The sequence below is a fragment of the Acipenser ruthenus genome, chromosome 6, assembly GCF_902713425.1.
Source record: "Acipenser ruthenus chromosome 6, fAciRut3.2 maternal haplotype, whole genome shotgun sequence".
Classification (NCBI taxonomy): domain Eukaryota; kingdom Metazoa; phylum Chordata; class Actinopteri; order Acipenseriformes; family Acipenseridae; genus Acipenser; species Acipenser ruthenus.
The window spans coordinates 45401887-45416806 of NC_081194.1; the positions used below are offsets into that span (position 1 = coordinate 45401887).

Genomic DNA, 14920 nt, shown 5'->3' on the forward strand with positions numbered 1-14920 from the left:
AAACTTTAAAATATATACATACAGTCTTTTCTTAAATTACTTTGTTTAATGCCGACAGTATGAGAACCGTGCAGAATTGCGTAAACTGCACTATTATCCTAGGCATTCAATACATGTATTAATTAAATAAGCGAAGTGCTCCCCAGTGCTTTCTTCCACAGCAATCTGTAAGAATCTAAAACATGCGATATTAAAAACCGGAGCAATCTATCAATAGCTTCCATCTTTCAGTGTGGCTTGCAGCTTGCAGGATACTGTGAACATCTGGTTCACACACAAACGGACTCGGTCCTGAAATAAAATGGAAAAGGACAAAAAAAACAAAAAACTTTAGCATTCAAACGAACTCAATCCCTTTGCTCGCAGGTAAGTGTGAACAGAGCATATTGATACATTGTTTCAAACGAAATGAACCAAACCGAGTCCGTTTGAAACTGACTCAGTGTGTGAACAGAGCATTAAGTGTGCCTCCAAGTATATTCTAACACCATCCAACTTTTTAACACGTTAAAATGTATTTACACAAGCACAATTCCATAAACGGTATGGAAAACGGTTTTATTCGACTTGTTACTCGCATGACAAGTTCCCTCGGCAGAGGTGATTTTATTTGTTGTATGTCTGGTCCTAGCGCGCTTTCTTAGACATTCAAGTGACGTTAAATTGTCTAATGCTCATGCTCTTGGCCCAAGTGATCATAAAAAATTGCGTCAGAGAAAACAAACTGGCAGACGCATAGCAGTTATTTCTAGTTATTAAATGAGTATGATGTTGTCTCTACACTTGACTGTGTAATACTGTAATAGGGGCAGCAGTGTAGAGTAATGGTTAGGGCTCTGGACTCCTGACCAGAGGGTCGTGGGCTCAATCCCAGGTGGGGGACACTGCTGCTGTACTCTTAAGCCACGTACTTTACCTAGATTGCTCCAATAAAACAATTAAAAAACTGTATAAAGGGGTAATTGTATGTAAAAATAATGTAATTCTATGTAAAAAATAATATGATATCTTGTAACAACTGCAAGTCGCCATGGATAAGGGCGTCTGCTAAGAAATAAATAATAATAATGTCATTTAAAAAAATGTACTGCTATTTTGTTTAAGAAAATGTTACAGAAAAACACATTCTAACAAGCTAAGAACATATGTGGAAGAAAGTTGTTTTCAGTAGTTAGTTTATTTATGAAGATGTAAAAGAATGGACATTTTTAATTTATTTTTTGTAACACGTTTAGAACATTAGTACATTTTCTCATTATTTGAGAATTAAATTAATCTCCTAGTGCCAGGTTATTCAGGTCAGTGGACATTACTGTAAAAGTATAAATGCCTGCTATTATGCAATTTTACTTTGGTCACAAATTGAACGACTTTGGCGGTCCTAACTCAATTCTTAATGTGCTCCACAAAACAGTATTTATTAGTGTTAACCCACCCACACACAAAAAAAGAGCCCACAGCACTATCAATCACTATCCCCGGCTTCGTGTCAGTCTCCCCGCCCCTACCCTACCAAATTCCCCCTCCCTCCTTGCCCCGTCTGCTTGTTGAATAACTTTTCCAACTTTTTTGCAGAGAGTTCAAGGTCTAACGTTTCAGGCAGCTTCATCTATTTTTTTTTATTAACTAGCCCATATTCCACCCATTTGACTGTGCTCTAGTTGCCCGTCCCATGGTGTATTGGTGATGGCTGTACTGGGACAGAGCTGGGTTGTGTGGTTGCAGTTTTTTGCTTTGGCGGTGTCGGTTCGGTGTCTGAGCCGCAGAGAGCTATTCCCCTACGGAGAAGGGGTCGGGGATCGGGTTTTGGAGCAGGGAGACAGCAAGTTGGAAAAAGTTGGCCTGCAACAGCCACTTTTGTTCTACGACGGATCCTTCAGCAGCGTTTATGTAAGTAGATCTGCTTTGTGGAACACGGTAGGCAATCAATATGTGCATTGCTCATGTTTAAGGACATAAAACGTTTTACCGGTAAATATAGTTAATTTTTTTTTTTTTCATATTTCTTTTTTTTTTTTTTTTTTAGGCTTTTATTAACTAATGTGGAAAAAGTGGTTTTACATTTTGTAATACCAATATGGGTCCAATTTATGTATTCTACTTCGGTGGTGCCAGACATGGGCTGGACGTTAGGTATTACTTATTCTGCTGTCTTTGATGTCAAACATTTTGTCAACAAAAAAAAAAGTTAAAAGCCCCCACCTAAATCTAACGTTATTAGTCATATGGTTAAATTGAAGCCCTTTTAATACACATGCATACAGTTGATTCTCAAGAAAATGTATAGCCGTAATTCATTGCTTAGTGTGTATATCCATGTGTTTGCACAGGTCAATAAAGATTTATTTTAAAACACGGCTATATAAAAAAAATAATAAATAACAAAATTGTAACACGCTATATAGTTTTGAGTTGGACCCCTAAACATCTGTGAAATGTCACTAATCAAGTTGGTCGTTATTGCAGCTGTGCTATAGTTTATCCTCGTCCCCGTCAGTCAAAGGGGTGGGACAGAATCCCAGTTATATGGAATGTAGTTTCCAGAAGTTGTGAGGAAGTTTGCTGTTAATGTTTGGTCTACGGGGACTGTCCAAGGAATAAGCAACTTCGGATCGAGTCGAGACACCTGGTTTTCATGAGCTGCCCATATCTACAGAGACAGGAACGGGGTGTTGAATGAAACTGGGCGCTGTTGTGTTTGTGCAAAGCACACAGTATGCTTTGAAATCTGTTCATTACAATTCAATTGTCTTTTTCATTAAAGCCATTTTATAGGTAAGTGTACCTTTTAAGCCCAACAAGGCCCGGACCAAATCAAAACTTTGACAACCCGCTAATCGCACTTAACAAAACTGTATTTAATAGCGTTTATTTATTTATTGATTTATTATTTTTTGTAAGTATCTTATTTCATCTATTCATAAAAAGAAAACGCTATTAAATACAGTTTTGTTAAATGCGATTTGCGGGTTGTCAAAGTTTTGATTTGGTCCCAGCCCAAATCTAGTTTGAACCCGTTTTTAGATTAGTTCAGGTTTTCTGCCAGAGTGGCGTAAATTAAAGATTAGTCTTTAATTTGCAGCCTCATTACTTTATATAAACTAATATTATTTTTTATTAAAAAAAAAAACTTTTAAAATATGAGCTAAATTTGGACTGACCTTAATAGGGACATCATGTACCATTTAAGCTCACTGTTTAAGCCCAGTGTTTTATTTATTTATTTATTTATTTATTTTTAATGGTTGCAATTCAGAATTATCTTTTTAAAATATGAAAATTTGATGTTTAGATGAATAATTTATTTCCCTTTACACACTGCATATTACTTTTTTTTTTTTTTTTTAATAAAATACAAACAGATTTCACTTATCAAATTTTGTGACATTTTAAAGCCAAATCAAGCACATTCTTTAGCTTGGATGGAAAATCTTGATCTTGTCACTCTGACATGTGCATGATATCATAGCTACTTCCTCCACTGTTTATTTTACCTCTCCAATAACAGCTTTGTCCAGGGGTTGTAAAAGGTGAGTTAGATGACATGGGAGCCCCAAGAGAAGTAGAAGATCATCTTTAGTAAACCCGAAACCCCACTGAGCTACTGTAGGACCTGCATGATATAAAAAGTGCTATAAACTAAACAAATATTTCTAGGAATATGAATTCGCAAACGAGTTAGTTCTTTCAAGCAAGCACTTAACCTTCACTGATATTTAGCATAAAAGCACTGCTTATGGCTAATTTTGACCTACAGGCAAAGATGAGCTCAGCCTATTAATTAGTGTTAAGGTTTGCAAGTTATGCTACTTTGAGACAGCTTGAAATTTCACACTACTGCTGCAGTTAGATGAACCTCAGGTCCCTGATGTCCCTCAAACATGATCTTTTCGGTGACTCTCTGTATTAACTTTCTGGCTAGCAGTGATAGGTTGGTGATGGTGCCTTCTTGGTAGATGCGACACACCTCCAACATACGAGCGCGTGAACTGTAGTTCTGACGTTTTTTTACTCATCCTGTGTACATTTAGAAATTTAAAATAAAATAATGTTGCAGATGATTTTGGTTGGTTTTACTACCTTATAAAGTATTTGCCTTTAAATACATGTTTTAAAATTGGTTTAGTTTTGATTATTACCTAAATGGGCTCAATGGGTACAACACCATTTACTAATTATAAGATAAATTATATAATTAGCTTACTCTTCAAATAAAAAATAAAAATACAAGACATCTTATTTATTCATGGTCATTGGGGGTTAAATTATTACATTTGGGGACAGAGCACATTGAAATGTACAGTGGCTATGTGATCTGAAGTAGTCGTGTACCTTTTAAGCCCACATTGCAGAAAAGCATGTAAAATATTGCTTATGTCTTTTTTCATTTTATGATAAAGTAAAAAAAAAAGTCACCAGAAGGTATGGAATATGCATAATTTTAGGCTTTTTTGTTTGAAGTATAATACCATATGACTAATCTGAAGCCTATCACATGTTCAGTTTCCAAAATTTCAGATAATAATAATAATAATAATAATAATAATAATAATAATAATAATAATAATCTTTATTTTTATATAGCGCCTTTCATAGTGGACCACCATCACAAAATGCTTTACAGAGGTAGGCAGTGAACTGTGCATTATATGCAGAGTCACTTACAATAGGACAATAACCCATCTTTGTAGACAGTAATATTACTTATAAAAGTACTAATAAGACAGATTTTCCAACTAAGATTCAGAACATTAAGCTCTTAAATTTAGAAAAAGCATTCATACTTACCTTTTCAATCCATAAAAAAAATATGTAAAATAAAAGTTTTCTTGCTTGGAGACTATGGCCACCAGGAAGTACAGACAGAAAAGTATTCATATCTTAAAGACAAAAACTCAGATTGGCTTCAAATAAAAAGTAAGATGGGTAGAACAACCCAGTGGATTTGTCAAGATTGAAAATATATATATATGTTTTCTTTTTTAAGCTGTTGATAATAAGTGGTGGGCTTAATAGGTGCATGGGCTTAATCAGTACACTTACCCTACATGTTTGAAAAGTTCCCTCGGTTTTTTCTTCCTTATCATGCATTCAAAAAGTATTCTGATCTATCAGTTGAGAACATAAGATAGAAAACACAATGTACTTTATGCTACCCAGCCCAAATATAAATAATAAAGTTGTCATGTTCAAGTTGTCAAGTTATCAAAAGTGTCCAGCCATTTAAAGTGGAGATATCAAAAACACAAGCCAAGTTTCAAGAAACCATTGGGGCAACGCTGGCCAGCACCAAGCAAATAGGCAAGTTTGATCTACTGTTATTGTGCCTGAAAAACACAAGCCAAGTTAGTAGAAACAATTGGGGCAACCTTGACCCCCACCACTTTTACAGCTGTGCCTATTTTTTTGTGCTGGGCAAGGTCGCCCCAATGGTTTCTTGAAACTTGGCTTGTGTTTTTGATATCTCCACTTTAAATGGCTGGGCACTTTGTTTTTGTTTCAGATATAAAAATACACGTTGTTTATGTACACATAATTGATGCTGCTTGCGATACAGAAAGCTTGCATTGCAGCAGCACCTTATTGCTGCCTGTGACAGGGTAGCTTTGTGGTGACGTCAGGCCAGATGCAGGAAGAACTCAGAGACTGCAGATACGGTTCAATGGTGCTTAAACAAATAACAAAAATAAAATAAAAGGTTTTAACAAAAAAAAAAACACTTTGCTCACAGAGCAAAAATAAAAGTTTAAATAAAACAAATCACAAACACAAAACACAGGTCAGGCTGGGCAGATTGCTTTCGCTGATCCTATGTTTATTTAATTAATTTTTTAAAACTCCTCTCTCTGCTCTGATCTCTCTGTGGCATTCTCTCCTCCGAACAACCCACCCAGAGCACCGAAAGCTGCAGACTTTTATGCAGATGACCGTCTCCCGATTAGCAACAATTAAACAATGAATTAACTCAGGAGATGGTCACCTTCTGCACAAGGTTTTTAATGTGGATGGGGCTTCCCATCCACGCTGCGAAACAAAAGCTACGGCTTCTCGCTGTCATATATATACATTTAATAAATCATAATAATAATTATAATAATAATAATACTACAAAACAAATATACTTTATAGGACCAGGGCTTTGGCCTGCCCCCTTCTCATATACAGGGCTCATGGCCCTGTTACAATGCCAATTAAAAGAAAAGCTTTAACAGTTACCGATCCAAGCAGGTTATCAGCCACAGTCACATTTTACAACTTTAATACTATTACTAATAAAACTAAAACTAATAATAATATGAACTGATGCTTGTCAAGTGACCCCGGACATTGCTTGTGCCTCCATGGTACATTAACAGTCGCTTGCACAGTTTGCAATCAACTTTTTTTGGTCGTCTGGGCATTTAACAAAAAAAAATCCCAAACAGCAGAGGGTTTCAGAGACATTTCTTTCAATACAGCTTACGCTATACAATGCTTTGCTGTCGAGATGGCGAATGAAGAAATCAAAGTTCTGCCTCTGGATAACACAAGCTGGAGGTGGGGACAGTGCTCAGTTTTCGAAATTTAAATTAGAGTTAGTGTTTCATACTTATACTACTATCATAGCACTTCTCTTACAATGTCTTGTACACTAGGTATTCAGTACATATTTTACTGAAGCAATACAACCGCTGTAGGTACCCCCCCAGTTCTTTGGCATAATATTCCCTGCTCCAATACATGGCAGCGGCGCCATATAGAGTTGCTACGTATAACAATTTGGTAGTGGATTTTAATACAAGAAGTTTTGTTTTAGTAATATGCATTATACAAATCAAAAGATTGAATTTTGCATGTGAGTGACCTTTAATATGTGATTTATAGTATTCACACATTGTCAAACAGATTCTGTTAACAGAGAAAGAAAAAATATATACAGTGCGTGAATGCCGCCTGACAAACCTTCAAAGGTTTAGAACTACCTTTGAATTCCTGGCTAACCTTTGAACACAACCCTAAAATGAAGTGACTTTTTTTCTCTCTTGAATCAAGACTTGCCGAAGGTGTTTGCATTAAGAGCTAAGTGGCCTAGCATTGACATCTTCCCCCCCAGGGACATCATACCATTGAGTGGAGATTTATTAACAGCAGGGTTTCCTATCTTCTACTACTTCACTACATGACAGATATGCTAGTAAGCAGAGTCCACTGTTGATTCAATGAGCCAACATTTATGTAATTCATTTCAAGTTCCATAGATTAAGTTTTTGTAGGAAACCTTGTACCAACTATACAGGAATGCTACATAGAAGCACTTTCTGGAAGGCTAGCATCAAAAAAATCATGTTGGCAAGCAGTTCAGTCAAGTGTGCTATGAAAAAAAAGTTTGTAAAATCTGGAGTTAAATGATCCTGGTGAGCATATGTCACACTTATATTTTATCTTCCGTGGAAACGTTCTTGACGTCTCAGAATTTAAGTCATGTTACCTACTTTTACACGGTTGGGCTAGTGAAAGTGGTAAAAGTTAGTCCACAGTACTGACACCTGCTTGGATGAGTTATTGAAGGGAACCGCTTGTCTGCTTTTGTCTAAATCATGCCTAGGTGCTTGTTATGTGATGGTAACTTATATTTACCGACACCTGCAATTCGTTGTTTAGATCTTTTGTTAACTGGGGTTATGTTAAAACACAGATTTGTCAAAACCAACGTTTTGTTTAAAGTCTAATGTACTTTTAAATGAAACCTGTGAGATGGGACTTGTTCACAGCTCCAGTTAAATATTAACAGATGTTGGTGAAGGAGGCCTTGATCGTTTTTATTCTTCTGCACCTCAAGATGCATTTTTTGGTTTTCATGTCCGACAGCTGGGTTTTGTATTGAACTTTAACCCAAAAGGATTGCCGATTTCTCCGGTGGGCAAACAGAGAAAGGGTTCTGCTTGAGGTTAAATTATTTCGGCATGTGGTTTGAGTTGATGTGGGACTCAGCCATTGTGGGAAAAATTTATTGATTTCCAACAGGTATTACCTAAAGCACCCTGCTGTTGCATTTGCTAATCTCTACCATATTATTGTAGGAGGGTGAAATGAATCCATGACCTGCAGATCCTTAAGAGCTTTCTTCAATTATGCCTTTTAACCTGGAGATAAGAAAATGGCTTGAGCTGGCTTTTCTGGAGTTGCTGATGGTGAAATTATCTGATAAATTGCTATCCAGTGGTTATAAAATATTAAAGCTTTAACCCTAGACAGTTAAATTGACAATGTATGAAATATTAAATTTAAAACAATGCACATGTTGCAGTACTATTTATTTTCTGAAGTGCTGGAAACTTAAACCATTTTTGGTTACTGATGGGCATTCTGATGAAAGCCGTGTCAGTTCAGAAAAAATGTGGTGGATTCAAATAGAACCAGTTAGAACCAAGCTTTTCTAGGTCAACCCTATATGAATTAGGCCACAGTCATCAAAATGGGCATTTTTACAAAAGTTATACACAATCTCTCTATGTAGGGCATGAGTTCTACAGCTCTTGTGCATGCACACAAAACCTGGAACCTTTTTTACATCCCCTGTGAAAATATCTCTACTAGTCCACTTGATCTGGAATGAACATTAGTTATCCTCTTCTAGTTGCTTCTCTTATAGTAGGTCTTCTGTTTATACTTTCCTGTTGGTTTTACATACAGCATTGTTCAAGATTTTGGGTAGAGGTCATTCCACCCCACTTGCCTCATCAACAATTTTTTCTTAACTGATAGTTGTTTGATAAATCACTGACGGAAACTCAACTTTCAAGTTAGAGTGCTTCCAGAATGATATCCATGGTCCTTAAAGAACACCTTTCATCCAGCAGGGCCAAAGCTATTATGGATGATTAGCTTTGGAAAGACGACACTTTAAATACACAAATATATATTCTGTATCTGCCTACATTTCATTATATTTAGTTATTTCTTGGACTAGAAAGTGGCTCAGTCAGGTTCTACATCCACTTGTTAAAGATTAGTAAAGGCCAATTTAACAACATTTTGTAAAGAAAACAAACAAAAAAAACTTTGTATTAGTTATATCAATCATTTAATAAAGATGTATTATTCCTTTGTGATTTGTAGAATATAAGATGCCTAGCAGATATTGAGTCTATAATTATCTGGGCTATATAGTCCTCTGTCAAACACAATAGCAGGAAGTCCTTGGTTTCCTAAGAGATTAATGTATGAGAAAATTGTAGTGTTATGCTTTTTCTGTTCCCAGAATCATACATATTAAACACAACCTACCAGTTACACTTGTATGCACATTTACTGTACGTATTACTATTTTTTTTTTAGAAAACTTTAAAGCACTCCTAAATGATGAATAATGAAACTTTAAAAAGCTAGGTTTCCATCCACCATTCAGTTGACAGCTACTGTATTTGAAAGCAGACCTAGAGCAAAACAGTCTGAACTGATACCCCATCAGCCACAGTTTGTGCATCTAGTGTGAAGGCTGCAACAACAAGTAACAAGTAACACACTAAAGCCATGTTCACACATTTTTTTTGGTTTACAATATGCCGATACAATCCTGCTTTCTGTCCTAACTCGTTTTTCAACACCAGTACAAGATCGATACTGTTGTGATATACCTGTCCACATTTAAGATGTTTTATATTGACACACTTACATCAGAGATATTCTATTACACCCAGATACTCAACTGCACTGCTTCTCTATGGGGACCTCCATCACGCTGCGTGCAAAGGGTTGTGGGATATAGAGCTCGGGAGAAGATTTTCTGTTGACTGCCAATGGAGCGGTGTCGGATTGAGCTGCTTTGAGCTAATTTTATCGATGTTTATAAATATATAAAACTTGTGAAGTCTCTTTTACTCTTACCCAATGCATTTTTCTAATAGAAGTACCAGAGATGGTGCATGTGCAGAAAACCCAGATGAACGCTTCACACAGTACACAGTTGACAGGAGCAATTATAAAATTGCATTTATTGGTATTAGACGTTAGTTTTCATGTTTTTGGTTTTTCACCATTTAATCTAATTTCACTTTGATAATTTACTACTACTTCTATGTAAATATACAAAACAATAAATTAATAAAACAAACCCCCGTATTAATTGTTTTGCAATATGTATTTAATTAAACTATTGGAGAAGTTTATATATATTCCCAGTGCAGCATTATGAATGCTTCCAACATTGGGAGTTATACATCTTTGGGAAGTTTATGGTCTCATCTTTTATATACATTTGTATTCTGTCTATGCTGTACCATGTATTGATGCTTCAAAGGTAGTTTGTATTAAACAGTCCCAATAACCATGAACTATGTTGGTTGCTAAAACTACAAGTGTGTGAATAAAACAAAACTTAGCAGAGCCTGATCAAGTACATGTAACCTATACCTGTTTATGTACGCTGTTAGAAAACATAACGTTTGTTACACCAGCAAGTTTAGATTTGTTTCTGTAGCATTTTGGTAGAGATATAGTGCATAGTCCTGATTTACAGGATGTCTTCCACACATAATCATAGTAATTGCTCATCCAATAATTTGCTAAATTCAGATGACTTTGAACAGATATATTATAGTGAGGTTCCATAAGAGTAGCAGTCAGGTTATACAACATTATGCAGCACAGACATGTAGAATAAATAGTCTAGACAGATACTTTTTAGGTGTCTTCATAAATAAAATGCATTTTCAGCAACTATTCTGATTTTTCTTTCTAAATGCAAGGCCATTTATCATTATTGTCTGTCTTGGGGATCACTTGATCACTTGTAAAGTATTTTTGGTAATATACACATGTAAAGACCCAGCAAAACTGGACACAAATATAGATACCTTTTGATGTAAGGCCAGCTAGTATGTACAGGAAAACTAAATGGTGTTGCATTTTCAGCTGACTTGTATCGTTGACTGACTTGTACAGTTTTACTTGCAGTTTGCTATTGTACTACTTTCTGTGCTATTGTACGGCCTTTAAACCATAGGAATAAGACAGTGTAAGTTATCTCTAGGTAAGCTTAAATAGTAACCCTTTTGACTTTCTATGTAGATTAATGTGTAGTAACCACCACCAAAGGATAAATCCATATAAGACACGCTGATTATACAGAAACATTTTTGTGTGTAAACTCCATTCAACCGCTATCTTTCGATATCTTTCGAATAATTGAATCTGGAAAATCGAGTGCAGACTTTTTCTTGTTTTTCGCAATCCATCAGAAGGTAAAAGCACCTCTGTGACCTCTTGAAATCTCAAACAAGTACAGCTGGTAGAGTGTAAGCATTAACCTGCCCACCACTCACATTAGTTAAGAAAATGGTAATATTTCATACCAATACCACAATCCTCTTTAATACTGAAATAAAAAGTGTAGAATGGACTTAAAGGGGGGCTAACTGTTTATTCTGTGCCATTTAGCTAATGTTTGTTGTGTTACGGAGTTAAATACAGATTTGTTGGGTTTTAATCATGTTGTTGTTATTGTTTTTATTTCTTTATTTCTTTATTTATTTTACATTAGCTAACCACCAATGGAATCATTGCCACGGGAGAACCAACTGAAGAGAGTGACTATGTAGATAAGTTCCCTACCAGCTTTGGATCCATTGCTCCGTTTCTGGCTGACCTGGACACCAGCGACGGGGTCGGCAAAGTTTACTTCAGAGAAGACTCCAACCCAGAAACTCTCCGTCTCTCAGCCGAACATATCAACAGGGGATTTCCTGAAGATGACAAGTTCAACCCGAATCATACTTTTATTGCTACCTGGGAGGACGTGGCTGCCCACCAGGAGGCCAGGAGGGGAGACGTACTTGACAGCAAGGTAAATGTAGAAAGAAATAATAATAATGAAACTTGTAGTTCATGTTTTCCTTTTTTTTTTAGAGAGAGAGGGCTGCCATGCTAACGTGTATTTCAATAAAAGCTAAGTAAATACTGTTCTGTAAAAAGTATTTTGTAAAATACTTTTATATAGGAAGGTCTGTAAAAAGTATTTAGTATTGTGTACGTTGGTTCATATCTACCATGTTATTTTACAACGTAAAAGTCAGTTGAAATTATAATTTTTACACGGAGGAGAGTGCATATTTTGTTTAAAATTCAGTTTACTTGGGGGACTGTAGGAATCACTTTCTAGAGCCTGTATAACCCAGTCTGGATCACATTGTGGTGTATTGTTTATAACCCATGGACCTCTAATGTCATGAAGAGCCTTTTCTGGGTAAATCCCCATTTCACATTGGGAGTGGGCAAATCAGTATGGAAACTTATCATGCTCCCTTTTGGATGGATGCGTCATGATCTGCAGTAGTTGATTAAAATATGTTTGTAAAGCTGCCTGTGTTCTTGGGGATGTGTTTGTCCTGGCTAACAAACTCACTTAATAAATGTTTTTATTTGTTTTGCTTCTCACTGTTTTCTAGAAAAACACATTCCAAGCTGTTCTGGCCTCCAGTGAATCTGCCTCCTATGCAATTTTCCTGTATCCAAGTGATGGCCTGCAGTTCTTCGTGACTCGTGCGAAGGAGACCTACAACAGTGACCTGGAGCTTCCTGCCAGAGCAGGCTTCAGCAAAGGAAGCATCAAATACTTCCTGTGGGCATCTGATGGGCCGTCCTACCGGATCACCTCCAGCAATGAGCAGTCAGTCAAAGACCTTTACCAGTAAGCAGCCTTTTAGTTCTTTAAAGTCCTGTATCTGTCAAACTGATTTTGTACTTGCTCACATTGAATGGGTCTCCAGTTATGCATGGAGACAATTGTTACAATTCTTTTTAAATAAGAAAACAGATGTTTCAGTTCCTTAAAAAAAAAATATTTACAGGTCTTTATTTGTATACCATGACTGAGAAATATATATATATATATAGAGCCATTTATATATACAGTGCCTTGCATAAGTATTCACCCCCCTTGGACTTTTCCACATTTTGTAGTGTTACAACCTGGAATTAAAATGGATTTAATTGGGACTTTTACCATTTGATTTACACAACATATTTAACACTTTGAAGGTGCAAAATATTTTTTATTGTGACACAAAAGTTAATTAAACGAAAAAAAAGATATTTGTTGGTTGCATAAGTATTCACCCCCCTGAGCTTTGCACATCTGGATCTTGCAATTTTTGCCCATTCTTCTTGGTAAAATTGCTCAAGCTCTGTCAAGTTGGATGGGGACCGTTGGTGAACAGCAATTTTCAAGTCTTGCCACAGATTCTCAATCGGATTGAGGTCTGGGCTTTGACTGGGCCATTCTAAGACATTCAGGTTCTTGTTTTTAAACCACTCCAGTGTAGCTTTGGCTGTGTGTTTAGGGTCATTGTCCTGCTGGAAGGTGAACCTCCGCCCCAGTCCCAGGTCTCTTGCAGACTGAAACAGGTTTTCCTCTAGAATTTCCCTGTATTTGGCTCCATCCATCTTGCCCTCAATCCTGACCAGTTTCCCAGTCCCTGCCGATGAAAAGCATCCCCATAACATGATGTTGCCACCACCATGCTTCACCGTGGGGATGGTGTCCTCAGGGTGATGAGCAGTGTTGGCTTTGCGCCACACATAGTGTTTTGCGCTAAGGCCAAAAAGTTCAGTTTTGGTCTCATCAGACCAGAGAACCTTTTTCCACATGTTTGCTGTGTCTCTCCACATGCCTTTTAGCAAAATCCAAACGGGATTTAATGTGGGTTTTTTTGACTTTCTTCTCGCCACTCTTCCATAAAGCCCAGCTTTATGGAGCATCCGGGTTATAGTTGTCCCATGGACGGTTTCTCCCATCTCAGCTGTGGATCTCTCCAGCTCCTTCAGAGTTACCATTGGCCTCTTGGTTGCTTCTCTGACTAATGCCCTCCTTACCTGGTCACTGAGTTTTGATGGACGGCCTTCTCTAGGCAGAGTCGCAGTTGTGCCACATTCTTTCCATTTTTTAATAATGGATTTAATGGTGCTCCAGGGGATGTTAAAAGTTTGGGATATTTTTTTATAACCCAACCCTGATTGGTGCTTCTCCAGAACTTTATCCCGGACTTGTTTTGATAGCTCCTTGGTCTTCATGATGCTGTTTGTTTAGATATGCTCTCTAACAAACTGAGGCCTTCCAGAAACAGGTGTATTTAATCTGAGATCATGTGACACTTTAATTGCACATAGGTGGACTCCATTCAACTAATTATGTGACTTCTGAAGGCAATTGGTTGCACCAGAGCTTATTTAGGGGTGTCACAGCAAAGGGGGTGAATACTTATGCAATCAAGACTTTTCAGTTTTTTATTTGTAAATAATTTTGAAAAATATGTAGATTTTTTTCCCCACTTCGAAATTATGGACTATTTTGTGTAGATCAGTGACAAAAAATCCTAATTAAATCCATTTTAATTCCAGGTTGTAACACTACAAAATGTGGAAAAGTCCAAGAGGGGTGAATACTTATGCAAGACACTGTATATATATATATATATATATATATATATATATATATATATATATATATATATATATATATATATATATCTCACAAGCATGGGTATATCTAGTGTGAAGTGTGGAATAACATGCTTACCGGGACTAGTTTCGAATGTGTCTTTGCTTGGATTCCAATCCATTGATATACTGCTGAAATTCAGGATGGAGCTGCGTTTCGATAGTTCAAACAATACTGCCACCGATACATGTTTATATAATCTTTTTACAACTTTAAAATGTCTGAAATTATTTTTGTTTTGATTTGGACCCTGATTTCCTTGAATGAGTTAGTCGAGAAATGCCAGTTACAGATTTGCTTGTGTGAAACTTACCCGAACAGCATGTAGCCCCTTCATTAACACCGGTAATGGTAGGAAACAACAGAGAGGCTTCAAACTGACAGCCTGAGCTCAATGTTCTATGTTAAAAGACGGCTGTGTTCTCTTGTTGTGAGGAGTACAGG

The 14920-nt window shown here is 36.7% G+C and overlaps 1 protein-coding gene across 2 annotated transcripts in view; it reads left to right on the forward strand.

Moving 5' to 3' along the window:
• Nucleotides 1-1522: 1522 nt before the first annotated feature.
• The window catches only part of nid1a (nidogen 1a), a 62750-nt gene continuing 49352 nt past the window's right edge, over nucleotides 1523-14920 (forward strand). For both annotated transcript variants that reach the window (XM_059025431.1, XM_059025432.1), the window contains exons 1-3: nucleotides 1523-1890; nucleotides 11522-11824; nucleotides 12426-12667. In XM_059025431.1, the coding sequence (XP_058881414.1) occupies nucleotides 1687-1890; nucleotides 11522-11824; nucleotides 12426-12667 (749 nt within the window). In that variant the 5' untranslated portion in view covers nucleotides 1523-1686. The remainder of the gene's footprint in view (nucleotides 1891-11521; nucleotides 11825-12425; nucleotides 12668-14920) is intronic.